The sequence below is a fragment of the Manacus candei genome, unplaced genomic scaffold (genome assembly GCF_025592945.1).
Source record: "Manacus candei isolate 608988 ecotype Guabito, Panama unplaced genomic scaffold, ASM2559294v1 h1tg000082l, whole genome shotgun sequence".
NCBI classification, from domain to species: Eukaryota; Metazoa; Chordata; class Aves; order Passeriformes; family Pipridae; genus Manacus; species Manacus candei.
In genome coordinates this window covers 4,130,140-4,144,423 of record NW_026138130.1, presented here as the reverse complement: position 1 = coordinate 4,144,423, position 14,284 = coordinate 4,130,140, and the positions used below count along the sequence as shown (strand labels likewise).

The following is a 14,284-nucleotide window of genomic DNA, read 5'->3' as shown; positions in this document are numbered from 1 at the left end:
GGGAGATTTGGGAGTGTGAAGCTGCTGGACATAGAGATGAGGAGATGCAGGCACAGTGGTTTTTCTGTCAATGTCTTGTGAGTGTATAAACAACAGCCATGTAAAGCCTGTTCCTTGCCTAGAGCTGTAGTTTCACAGAGAGCAGCGGACAGAGGCTGTGGAGGTCACACTGCTCTCCCAAATATCCCCTGCCCCTGCACTGGGGCATTATGAGGCTGTTTCTGTACAGAGGGCATGAACCTAAAATTTGCACTGTGGTGCATAAAGGGCGATTCCTCTGCCTGGACACTAAACAGCCCACAAAGTGCTGTGCATTATGAACCACACTCGAGTTCAGACGTGATCCAGGTGATGAATTTCTAGTGTCTCTGACAAAGATGTCTATATACAATTCTGTAGGAAGATTATCAACCCAAGGAGCTGTAAGACCTTCCTGTTTAATGGGAATAGCCCGTCACTTTGCAGAGATCAAGCGAGGCAGACACCTTAAGCTCTCCAAGTTTGTTACATACCTTTCCAAAGCTTCCTTTCCCCAGCACTTTGTGGAAGACAAAGCTGTCTATGCTGAATTTTCTCCTTGTAGCTCTCGACGCTGTCTTGACTGTGCTCCCCTCCCAGAGCTTATCGTACTCGCTGCTATCTGCTGATCAAAACAGGGAGGTCCATGCTCAGTGTATGCAGAAACACTGCATGACTCAGATCCCTGGACAGGAATTAGGTGCTGGCACAGCATTTCAGTGCATCTGCTGTTGGAATACTGGTGAACCTAAACATAAGGGTCACCTCCTGTGGTTTGTAGCAAAAGTTTAAATGACTCAAGCGTACTTGATTTGGATTTGAATGGAACCTGTGATTGTTTCTGATGCTGGGTTTAAGCAATAGCTGGGTATTATAAAAATCAAGACCCTTAACTTTTTCCTGGGACTAAAATATAGAACATATATTGGAGAAAAAGATACAAGGACTGCTTGTAAACAAACTATTTATTTATCTTCCCTCAGCAGAACAGGACAGTCTCTCAGCCTGTCCACATAAAGAGATCTGATTTATGCCCAATGCTGGCTAAGTAGCATGATCATACAGTTTAATCCTGATTATATCCTAAAATTAATAACTTTTTTCCTGCCCTCTGCTGCACAGACCCCCTGGGTCACTAACAAGACACTGATGTTAATCATGAGATGATCCCATGTGTGCCCTGTAACTGCCCAGCATTTGGGACAACCCAGGCAGGAATCACAGGGGCTGCACCCTGACGTAGTACTTGCAAGAGGTTTTGGGGTTTTTATCCCTCTATTCTGGCAAAACAAAACAAGTATGCTAAGTGATAGAAAAATATTTTTTTTTTACTGGGCATTTGAACAGAATTAATTCAATGTATGGATGAATATATAAAGTCCTGTACACACCAAACCCACACATTATCTCTTACTGAGTCTGGTCATTTCCATGTGGTAAAACATTACTTCTGCTGTTGCATTTAATTTTGTGTAAATTATCATAAGTTAGCAGTAATGAAAATAAGCTTATACAATGCTTGAAGCCTTTAGTAATAGTGAAAAAACAAACACCAAACAAAACTTTACTCTGAACTCACAGAGATGGGATTCCAGGCGTTTGTCAAATGTTATGTAAGAATTTTGTGTGGCCAGGAGATGGTAAAAAGAAATACATGCCTTTTTTTTTTTTTAACAGTGCTTATTAAGAAAGATTGTCTAACACAAGGCAAGAATAAATAACTACTTAAATTGTCTGGTGAGTAAATGGCCATATGGAAACATTTTCCCTTTTCTTACCTGTTGTATCTCCTCCTGGAGCTTTATGTTTCTTATCAAAATCTTGATAAATACCAACACTTTCTACAGACCCAGAATCGGACCTTCGTGTAGATTTCTGAGGAGAAGGAACACTTGAAATTATTATCAGCACTGCTACTTTAGAAATACAGTAATATCTGTAAATGTAACGTGATGGCAGTATAAACTTTTCTTTTTAATTATTAACTCCCAGTACACATCTTTTCTCAAGAAGTCTGGTTCACAGACTGTTTAGCCACTTTCTTTACAGCTTCAGATCAGCCAATTGCTTTATTTCCTTCACTGCAAGAAAATAAGTCACTGAAATTCCTGGACAGTCAATGTTGTATTGTTCATTGCAAAATTATTAAGGGTACAGTGGTTTGGATTCACAGTGGGAACAAATTAAACTGTGGGAAAATGTCCCCTTGGATGTATGTTCATTTGAATGAGGAGATGGGAGTCATACTGGACAAGCTTAGGTCATATCTGTGTATGACATCCATCTTTAGCACATAGAAACAAATTTTATGTGTGAAAGATCCCTAAGATCAAATTTTAGTATGGAAAAGATTAAGTTTTTCTGGGTCATGAAAGAGCTGGTGCAACAGCTTTCACTGTTTTCAAAGTAAATATCCTGTGAAAGCTTAGGAACACACAGCTCAGAGAGCTGAGAGCCACACACTGTTGGCTTTTGTGATATATTTTTCTGTTTTATTTCAGGGCTTGTGTCTGAATCTTTATTTGCAAGTCAGAAGTCAGCCACAAAAGGCAGTCATGCTGCAGCAGGAGATGAACAAGCTATGGGGTCAGTGTTAATTCCAGAGCAGTTTTCTCTGTATGTGTGTGTGTATATATATATATATATATATATATATTTATGATTAATAAAAATTGAGAATATCTGGTATATTCCTCTTTATTCATTTAATTTTATCATTCAGGTGGAATTTTAAAGATGAAACATATAAAAACAGACTTCACAATTATGATTTCACTGTTTAATCAACTAAACAGAAAGGGTGAGAATAACCTTGGCACCACAGAACTGGGGCTTCAGGAAACCACAAACCTTTTAAAAAATTCTTTAAGTGGGATCCTCCTCCCCCCATTCCCATTTTAGGTTATTGATATCTTTGTTAGTCTCTATATGTATCAAATTAAAAAAGAGAAAGCTGTTTGCATTTCCTCCATTCCAAACTCAGTTCCTCATAAAAGTGATACAGAAAAGATGATGTGAAAGCCCCAAGATTCTCTGAAAACTAGTAATTACCTGAAATGTCAATAAAGCATACCTGGCTAACTTGATTTAAAGCTTCAGCTAGCAACTTCTGGTTTATTCCACATAGGTTTGCCACCTTCTTCTGGCATTTATGATGCACATTCATGCCACATTCTAAAAGAAATGTAAGGATGGTTATACAAGCATCAGGAAAATAGTGTCTGACATTAGAACAAAAAGGCTGTTTCTCTGTGCAGTTCAGAAACCTTGTTGTAAGACCAGGCTGGACATAGACCTGTCATTGTTAACAAAATTGCAGTTTTTATCTTTAGCTCAATGAAGGCTACAAAAATTGTTCACAAGGAAAAAAACTCCTATCACCATTATTTTATTCTCAAAATCTGTTACAATAAGGCTCATCCTGCCTTCCTGTGGGAGAATTATAAAAGCAGTATTTACAGTAAACGCTTTCAATACACTTTTAGGTGCTACCTTGAGTCGGAACCACCAAATTTCAGCTATTCCCAAGGTAGTAATTTTGATTATACTCAAGGTTACACCTCCACAGTGTGTTCCCTGACTCCATTAGCAGCTCACCTTGGCTGAGCTGTCACATGAGCCAAGTGCCTCTTTGTCTCTCTCTAGTACAGAAGCCTTTCCAACCCGCATGGATGAGATGAATCCCACCCTACACAACACACAGAGAAATGCACGGTGTGTAGCCGTGGGGATGGAACCCTGGCAAAGCAAGGAGAGGTCCCAGCTGCCTCCCCTCAGGTCCTCACCTTCACATTTGAGCCCTTGCTTGACCAGCCCCCAGAGCAGGCTGCCACAGTGGTCACAGAAGGTCGGGCTCATGTAGTTGTAAACTCTGAAGCGATGAGGCATGTCAATGTTGAACCTTTCCTTCTGGAACTGAGCACGGGGAGAGACAGGGGTGAGGCACTGCCCAGAGCTGTGCAGGACCAGCTTCTGACAGAAAACTGCTTGGATATTACAAGCTTACAATAATTTTATATTAGCCTTACATCCCTCATCTAGCAGGGAAAGGATCTGCCCATCAAATACCACCCGACTGCTCGCGGGGCTTGGGACTACTGTTCATGCTTTGTCCACTCCAGGAGAAGACAGTCACTTGGGTTGTACAGCCAAGCATCTCCCAAATGGAGTTGGCAGTTTCCATACAAGGTTTTTGTTAGTTCAAAAGTGTTTGATTACATAATTACAATATATATTGTTCCAGTTCTTACCATTGTGTCCCTGCTGTTGGCTGCAGTACCAGTGCACCTCCCAATGATTTTATCAATACATTTCTTGTGAATAGCAGCATTGCATTCTTCAAGACATGCACAAGAAAAAAAAGGATTCCTTCAGATAATAAATACATGGGATGAGGTGTTTGCATTTCATAGCAGAATATGAAAAGTACACACCTTTCCATCATACCACAAACCCCAAAAACTTCTTTTTCATCAAGATGATGATCTTTTTTGAGCTTATTCCCCCACACCCCCCCTTTTCTTTCATCATAAACTTTATTTCTAAGCTAAATCAGCCTCCATTAGGCAATGCTACTAGCATTTGATAACAGAAGAATAATATTATGCTTTTGTGTTTTACCCTTTGATATCTCCTCTCTGTTTGGAGGAGAGATCTATGCTCAGTCAAAAGAGCTTTTCAATTCAGCTGTAAAAAACCCTTAATAGTTGTAGTTCATTTTAGAAAAGGTTTCACAAAAGCTGCTGTCATAAATGAGTGCAACTTCTCAACAGCATTAAACTCTTCTGAGAACAGTTGAGTCTAAATCTTGATACTAAAAACCCAGGTAGGAATCTCAATTATATTCCTTCGGTTATTGTGCAAAACTGATATTTAACATCTACTACTACCACCTATGGTAATGATGCACTGTGCTATGCATATTTACAGAAGATTTTTTTCAACAGTAACTATTAGATCTTCAGAATCACGTGGAAAGCAGTAGAAGAAAACCATAAAAAAAAAAAATATCAACTTACGCCTACATTTGTATCCCTGCTTGTTGAGTCCCCTGGAAAACAAATGTTAAAGAAGGAAATAAAAACCCATACATTTACAGGAATAAGACAGGTTGTTTTTTTAAAAAATTATTATTGTTTTTACCGTGTCAACCAATTAATCCTTTGTCTATGGGTATATTTTTTCCTATTAATAAAGTGGTCTAAATTCTGCTAATCAGAATCCTCTGTCTTAGGAAAGCAAGGTTTAGAAGGTAAGGTACTTTGTTTTGACAGACCAGCAAATTAGGAGGGGGACCCAGAAACGACAAGATTTCAATCACATGGGAAATCCTCCTGATCTGCCTTAGGACAAAAACAGCTTTAATGTTAAAGGGATCCAACTTCTGGCCCCCTACGGGTCTTTATTCTGCCATCAGCCACTTCACATCTCAAAGTTTGAGCATTATTTTCTCAGATCCACCCACCCCATTCCCTTGTGACAGAGCTGCTGATTATAGGCCAGATCTCACTTGATGCTGATGGAATTTTTTCCATCATTTCAGTGGCAAAAATATTCAAGTTCTGTTTTTTAATGCGAAAGGGACAACTGTAGTTTCCAAACACATATGAATTTATGTGTCATGTTTTGTCTCGATGTACCTGAAGTGAATTTTGCAGTTATTTGGGGGTAGAGGAAACTTAATTTTTCCTTCTTACCATACAAAGTCTTTGCAGACAGAGCAAAACGTAGGTTGTCCAAAGAAGGTGGCAATAAACTCATGATTTTTGATGTAGTGGATTTTGGCTTGTTTGATGGCTCCTCTCCTGTTAATAGTTACTGTCCCCTCGTCTTCCTTCATTGACTGTTTGCAGTCTAAGGGGGAGACAAGAAGACACACTTTTAATACTTAAAGGCATTACAAAGATTAATATTTGCTCCTCCTAAAAGTTCAGTTTGGTTTTCTGTTTCAGAATAGTGTTTCTGTTTATTTTACACCTGCATTCTGCAGACTTTCAGCCCGACAAGGGTGGAACACATGCACACAATGCTTCCTAAGGTGTCTCCATGTCCATGCCTGCAAGCACTTCCCAGTTCCTGCCTATGCAGAAAAAGCCTTCAGCAGATGAGCTGAGGGGAAAAAGCAGGAATGGAGCGCAGTTTTGCTAGAGAAATGACAACCACAGTTGTTTTTTGAAAAAAACCTAAGCTCCTATATGTAATGTGATTTATGTTTAAGATAAATAAACATTTTATTGGAAGCAGGAGGGTCAGCAGAAACCTTTCTATTCCGCTGCTCCACGTGCCCTCCTGAACCAGGACTACAGCAGAACTTCAGGTGAAGTGCTGCAGGACCTTCTGAGTCACCATCAGGACATACTACTGGAAGATGGCTTTCTTCCAGCCTCCAGGAGCAGTAAACCATGAGGACAAATGAGATTTTCAGTCAGACATTTAGATTTTGCTGATTCATAACACTGATGATCTGTCAACATGTCTCAGTCCCAATCCTCTTCCCTCCCATCTCCCAGCAGCAAAGCTTAGGGCAAAGGGATCTTGCCATTTGCAGGCTGGGAATTGCCACAGCAACAGAGTAAGGAAAAAGCCAGAAGAGCATTTTTCCCATTGTCAGTACAAAAGTTGTCTTACTTTGCTCCATCAGGCATTGCTGCTTGTTATCAAAATCAGTGGGAGCCTTGCTTTTTGTACTGATAGAAGCAGATTTGTTTTCCTTTGCCAAGTCACACTCACTGCAATGCCTGAGCTTACTAGGAAGTTACCCAGGAGCTCTGGCTTTCTTGCTGCTGGCTGCACTTGGTTCTTGTCATTTTATTAGCTGGCTGCCACCACTGCTATTTCATCAGACCCCTGAACCTGGAATATAATCCATCATTTGACACCATTCTAAGTGTCCTAAACTAATTTATCTGTCAGCCAGCTGCAGCCAGACAGCAGCAGCATGTACTGCCTTAGAAAAGAAAGGACAACATCAACTCAGGGATTAAGGGAAGATTAAGCATATTAGTGAGAACAAAGTTCAGAAGAGATCCCCGAGCTTTGCTACCAGGTATTACTGCACTTTTCTGAGAAACTGGCAACCTGGTTCAGAGAAAAACCCATCCTGACACCCTCTGAAAGGAGCTCACAGTGTGCCCTGTGACACCCTGGCACTGTGCATGCCCCCGAGTTACCTCTGCCCCCGCAGGAACAGGATTCATTTCTGCTGTTCAAACAGGCTACTGAGTTCACCCAACAAAAACTCTCATCAGCTGCTGCACTTCAGCTTGTGGAAGTCCGCAAACAGTCCTATCTCTTTGTTTAATCCTGCTGAGCAAATACACAGACCTCACCCACTGCTCCTCAAGTGCTTCAGGGAAACCACACACCGAAGTGTGCCATTAAGGAAAACAAGGTGGTTGAGAGTCAGCAATGCTTCGTACTGTTTGCTGCTTGAAAAAGATGGCTTTGTAAGGAAGATTTAATCAGTAACAGCAACAGAACAGAGAAAGACGTTTTGCTTTATGGCACCTAGTCCATAACACAAGTAAACCAAGTGTTTAGTGAGGAACTTACATGTGAACTGGATGTTCATGCTAAACTGGCTTCTCATGCTAAAATGCTTGGAGCAATTGCCAATACTGTGTGCAGAAGTCTCTGACAAAACTTGATCAAGATAAGGGAAAGAGTGGTGTTTCCTCCCTGCCTAGAGCGCTGATACCAAACTTAAAGAGAAATATGTGAGACTGGCATTTTCTTTTTTGAGAGGGCAATTAATAAACTAATCAATTTGAGTTTTTCCCTCTTTTTTTTTTTCTCTCTTTGCACACATACTTTAACAGGGAAGAATCCTTGAGCACAGCAAAACTTCAAAATCTGCACATGAGAACACACAGGCTTCACAACCAGCTGCCTTATTAAATACCTTTGCCAAAACCAACCAATATATCCAATTATAGCTGGAGACAGTTTTGTATTTTGGTTCAGAAGGAGCTGAGAGGTTTAGAGAGCAGCTGTAAGTCAAGTGCATCTGAAGCTGAGGTGGTTATGAAATGATAGTGTAGCTCATTCCAATTTACTATGGGTATGTTTAACAAGTTATCTCTAAAGTGTAAATTAACTTTAATGTGTATTGCTCCAGAACAGTTTCAAGCAGTTCAGCCAAGATGGACTCAACTGGGGAATAAAGGCTTAATTTCAAAGATGCAGAGACAATTACCAATTACAGGGAAGTAAATTTCACAACAACTGTAAGGATGCAGGGTGGAGATGGGGGAGAGGGAGAAACAAAGAGAAAAACTTTGTTTCCCTCTCCAAGCAAGTCAGGATTCCCATAGATAAAATGTGTGTCATGAACTAGGACACGGTCAGGAAGAGTCATGTACAAAGCAGCTGAATCAGCACTAGAATCCAGGTGACCTCTATGGCCTGGACTTGAAATTAATCATTTTGAACCCAGCACACACCATTAAACATAATCTATTTCCTCTATTGAGAACTGTGGTTAATATTTATCACTGACACGTTCATGTATTTCAAGGTCCCTTCTCAAAACTTGCAGTTGATCTGACAGAAGCCCCCAGAACTCCTCCATGCTGTATATTCATTAAGAAACCATTAAGCACGGCTGTGAACTGACAGTGCAGCTCTCCAGACATGCTGTAAACAGACCACTGTATTCACTATTTAATGGCAGGAGCAGTCCTGCTGAACATTTCACAGCCCTCGCAGCCACTAACACAACACCCAACCCATCGCCTGGAAAACATTTACTAAAGCAATATTGCCAGGGCTCTGCTGAACTGTAATAAATCTCAAGGTGAGATGTCAAACTGTCTCAACTGAACCTCAAAAGCCCAAGGACAAAAGAAAACAACCTCAGAATAACCCCAGTAGTTATTTAAAACGAAAGAATTGAAAAAATATTTACCGTCTTCAGAGTTCATTTTTCATTTTAACCTGCTCATTTCACGGTGCTGTTTGTGAGCAGAGGAAAGATAACAGTGCTACTGCCAGAGACTGGGAACTGGGACTTCAAACAGGGACAGGCAAAGCGTTTTATGAGCTAACTGATGGTTCAGGTTGAGATTTGCCTGAAACTATAATAAATTGCAAAACCAACTAAAATTTCTGTTCAGTGCCCGTTTCCTTCTGCTGTTCTACAGCCTTGCATTTGGCTTTGTTTGAAATTTAAGTGCACCTTCAGGTCAAGAAAAACATTAATCTCATAGAGCAATCATTAAAAGGGAAAGCTTGTTCCTCACATAGGAGACTTTCTTAGCATGAAGTGTCTCAGGGGAAAATTGCTCTTTAACCTGGTCCTGGAGAGGATTGCTTTAAAGATCATCTTTAAAAAAAAAAACACCAAAAAAAAAAACCATTTACAGAAATAAAAGTTTCCCAAAAGCCTACAATTCTGTGACATGAACTTGCTATGTTAAATCATTGTGGTCTCTGTGATCATCACAACATTTCATTTACAGAGTATTGATAGTGATTTGTATTTCCTTTTTTTTTTTTAAACAAAACAAAACTTTCTCCTTCATTCTCAGTACCTGTGGATTTTACATTGCTGATATTTAAGTAGAAATACCAATAATTTGCTTATTGTAGAGGCCAATACTATTGTCTCTGAAGGCTGGCACATAATCTCAAATTACCTATCTTGGCCCCAAGCAGTTATACTACAAACTTTAGCACAAATGGTCAAAAACGCTGTTACAAACTCTCAGTAGCACCTTGTGAAAAGTTGTGTGTGCTCCATGTGACAGTGTGCACATTTCCACTATAAGATACATGACAAATAAGTTACACTCTGCTCTGCAGAGCCTGGGACACCCGTGGGACATGGGCTTCTTGTCGGCTCCTCTGAAGAGGATCCCAGAATGGTTTGGGCTGGAAGCGACCATCAAGACCATCTAGTCCCACTGCCCTGCCATGGGCAGGGACACCTTCCACCACACCAGGTTGCTCAAAGCCCTCTCCAGCCTGGCCTTGCCCAATTCAATGAAGTCCTGCCTGGCCCCTGAGCCAGCACCTCCTGCTGTCCTGCCCCACACTCGCAGAGCACTGAGGGGCTGCTCTGCAGCTGCTTTAGGGTGTCTCTGCTGAACCAGCCTTTCCCAGGCATTAATGGTGCCAGCAACCTTCTAGAAAAGTGCTAAAACAAAACACCAGAGTTTTAACAAGCCCTGCTTTTCAATCCAGGAATAAAAAACCCCCACACTGCAGCCTTTGTAGCACTCACACCCGCTCAGAGCTGCTGTGCGAACACGGCCTGGGCTCGGCGGACAGAGCACTTCTTATTTTACACTTCAGTAAGTGCTTTATATAACCCTTCTGCAGAGACACCTGATATCTCATTTGTTGTGGTAAAACAGGGAATAAACTAGAAAATAAGTTTTCTTTTTCATATTGCAAAGGCACAGTAAAGCTAACCTTTAGACATACAGCATCTAAGTCAAATTTCTACCGAACATATGAACTGTATCAAAGTTTCTCTGCTCCACGCAGCATGTTATCTACCTTACCAACCACAAACACTGCCAACTTGGTGTTTATGAAATCACCACATCTGCATATGTCTCATTTTCTTAAAGAAAATGAGAAAATAAGGCCAGAAGATGTTTTTATTGCAATTCATGCAATTGCACTTCTAGGAGCAGGTTAAAGCAGATGCTAGGTGCCACTGAATAACCACCACATCTGCCAAATTTCTAAAAATAGTATTTTCTCAGTTAAATAATCAAATAATACCAACATCCCCATGTACAATTATAAGAGGGCTTTTCAGCCCTCATCACAGTTATATACTAATAATGTGACAATCCTTCTACAATACACCTCATCCATAGAGTACCTTTCTTCAGATCTTAATTTAGGCAATACACAGACTGTGATAGCAAATCTGTCACTTACCCTATTATTTTTCAAAGGTAAATCAGAAAAATTCTGAAATCTCATGCTTCCCCAACATTCATCTTGACACATAAACACATTCAAAATCTATGGCTCATGTTCCTCTCCCGTAAGTCAGACACTTGAGATATCAAAAGTTCACACACAAATTACTCACCTCCTGGGACTTCCAATGGCATTTTAAGGAAAGAACTCACTAACCCTTTCTGCAGAAAGCTAAAGCCAGCAAAACAGCAATTCAGAAACTGAATCCAAGACACAAGCTCACTTCCAAAGCTGCTAACACTGCACGAGACACTCAGCAGAGTGAGGTCCTGGGTTTTCTTACTGGATAAGGTCATTAACTACATTTGAATAAACAAAGATCAAGCAAAGCATTAAACGTATTGCAACTCCCACCTATTAAAACTAAAGCTGCTTTAGAGAATTATAACCTAGTTTCAATACTACAACTAGAGAAGGAGGGACAGAAGGAAAACAATGTTCTGAAATTGAAATTGAGGTCAACACCTTTGTTCTCATGTTTCACATACCAGAAGAAAAACTTTAAAATTACCAGCACAAGCTTATACTCAAATCACAGGACAGAAGACAAAAAGAATTCTTTGACAGCTCTAAGTCAAGGCTCTGCAGTCTCCATTTTACAGGCTCTAGAAAGCAAAAAGACCTCTAAGACTTGGAAGACTTTTCATACATGGTCCTAAACTAACTGGCCAGGCCCCAGCCTGCACAAACAATATACAAATGAAAAGTCTCAATGTAGCCTATCATGGAGGAAATTTTAATACCACGATTACATGATTTTTCTTCTCTAATAATATACTTACTAGTGGAGTGATAACATGCTCATTTCTCAATATTCTCCGTACCTTTGAAGCAGAGGAAAGCAGTTTTCTCTAAAGATGGCAGGGTGTTTTGCTACTCAGAAGGAAGGTTTGAAAAACAGCAGCTTTAGTTTGTAAAACAAGCCACAGATAGAATTAGTGACTTTTGCAAAGTGCTTGGAGATTTTCAAACAAAAGGTAGCTCCTATAACTCAAAGACACTAATGGTGGCAATACCTTCGAATAAACTAGGGAACAACTGCAATACCAGTTTCAGAACAGGCCTTTTTTAGTATTTTAGAAACTCAGTAACCATAAAGTTCTCTATAGGAAAGCAGGTCAGAGAGAGAACAAACTGGTATCTGTATAGGAAGGAATGTGAACTGTCTCTGAGCGTTTCAACTATTAACTAAGGGTTTTAGCAATGTTAAGAATGGAGGTTAATACAAACATCCTTGTAATGCACTAACAAACCTCTCTCATCTAATACTGGTAACTGCAAATTTAACTCGAGGAAACATTTACAGCAGCGCAGTGATGAGCCACAAATCAGTGTTTGCCTATTTAGCAGTAACATGAGGGAGGTTTATAATTTTGAGTAGTAGTATGTTAAAATGTATTGATATTTGCAGCGTTCACATCAAGTATCAGATTGAGTAACTTTCCTTCACGAAATGTAGATGTATAAATGTACTGAAATGTCTTGAAAGGCAGTTTTCCACCACCTATGTGGGTTAGTTACCAAAAAGGTATCAGTGACTACTTTGCAACAACTTCCTATTTACCTTCTGCTTTATATAAAATTAAAGATGGAAAAGGTGCAATAACAGCTGAATCTTAACTTGCCAATTAAGGTATGATTGCATGAATTAACGATCTGTTTGGTATGCAGGCTTCATCCACAACCATCTGCAATCCCTAATAAAGGCAATGAGAAGAACTGCAAGAACATTGCATCTATTTTTAAATGATTTTGATTAGTAAGTACAATTATTTTAGTGCTTACAGCACATGAGTATATTACCTTCCTACTAACAGCTAATAAAAAATTATGGAAGATTTACACATTTACATCTCTATTTTTCCTCATGTTTATATGGAGAGCAGGAAATACCTTTCAACTTCATCAAACAAGCAACTGAGAATACAGAAATTGGGTTTGTACTGGTTTGGTTGAGAAACTTTTATGTTTCCAGGAGAGCTGGATTTCTGTATGTCTCGTTAAATTGATAAGATTCTCATAATACCACTGCCCTCTGAAACAGCCTTGCACAGGAAACCATGACAAAGACCAAGATTAAGGTGTTTTAATATAATGGCCCACAACAGTTTGAATGCAAACCAGAGTATTACTGCAGCATAAACAGAGAGCTTTGGATCTTCAAAGAAACACTCTTACCTACTGATTCTTAAAAGTTCCACATTTTTTTTAAATTCTGCTTTATAGAGTCAACTTTTCAGAGACAAAATAACAAGTATACAGGCTGGGGTTTTTTTTGCCATCACAGAGATAAAATGTCAACTCTGAAATGTCATGTACTGTACATCACATTCTATCTTCAGTGGCTTTTCTAGTATCTGCTACACAGATTGCCCATATGGTACAAAAATGGATGGTACCTTCACAACTAACTTAACTGTGCTCCTTGATACATATCTGTGGGGAAAGAAACCACCAATGGTTCAAAACTTACTCTTTCCACCTATTATTTATAAACACATAGTAATAAACCTTGTAAGACTGATAGACTAATATGGCAGAGCAGTTATGTTATAATATTATTCCCAAGAATGGTGTCATGACTTCTAGTATGGGGAAGTTGTAGCCACTAGCTAAGTAAGTTGTGAGTTTACAGCATTTTCTTTAGAAAAGGATCCCACAGATACACAAATCCATGCTAAAATACTTGTTTTTATTATTGTACTTACAGTTTCCCTCCTAGTCGCTTTCCAAAGAGTGTGTGTGTACTTCTGACATAAACAGCCTGTTTACTTTTTCAACTCGTTTGTCAGAACATTGACAAGATTTGCATTTGAACACTAAACCATTCATTCTTTGCTACGACCAGTTTCCGGTGATTAGCCTCTGAATCCCAGGAAACTCAGACCCACTTCTCCAATCCACATAAAAAGGTTCCCTCATAAACTAGAATAAGAGATTTAACTTCCTTGCATATAAAAAGGAACTGATACCTTTTTTATCACATCAAAATGTGAGGACAGACATATCAAAGATACAAAAGTGCCTAAATCCAACAGCATTTAGAGGCACAAAGGCATTTAGAAATGAACAAATCCAACCATGTGTCCACATAACAAAGAAACCCCTGGAAAACAAATTAATAACATCAGAAAATTCTACTCAGTAAACCAGGTGGTATTTTTTTGTGAGCTACATCCTTTGTTCTGAAAAAGGACTGTAAATATCATAACTTTTTTCACATAAGTGACTAAAAACAAACAGTTGACATTACCTGCATCTTCCAAAAAATACTGCACAGCCATCAGCACCTTCCCCTGAGGTTGTAGGTCAAGCTATGGAAAGAAAG

General features: G+C 39.5%; 1 protein-coding gene across 3 annotated transcripts in view; it reads right to left on the bottom strand.

Annotated features, from left to right (window-relative positions):
- Window positions 1–14,284, bottom strand: part of PRKCD (protein kinase C delta) — a 60,290-nt gene that overhangs the window by 8,071 nt on the left and 37,935 nt on the right. The window contains exons 4-11 of one of the 3 annotated variants that reach the window (XM_051811420.1): window positions 14,210–14,270; window positions 5,715–5,871; window positions 5,037–5,068; window positions 4,269–4,354; window positions 3,804–3,933; window positions 3,092–3,192; window positions 1,797–1,893; window positions 513–643 (exon numbers count right to left, since the gene is read on the bottom strand). In XM_051811420.1, the coding sequence (XP_051667380.1) occupies window positions 513–643; window positions 1,797–1,893; window positions 3,092–3,192; window positions 3,804–3,933; window positions 4,269–4,354; window positions 5,037–5,068; window positions 5,715–5,871; window positions 14,210–14,270 (795 nt within the window). Of the gene's footprint in view, window positions 1–512; window positions 644–1,796; window positions 1,894–3,091; window positions 3,193–3,803; window positions 3,934–4,268; window positions 4,355–5,036; window positions 5,069–5,714; window positions 5,872–11,068; window positions 12,781–14,209; window positions 14,271–14,284 lie in introns of those variants that run through there. The other 2 variants (XM_051811421.1, XM_051811422.1) reach the window with 2 other exon arrangements.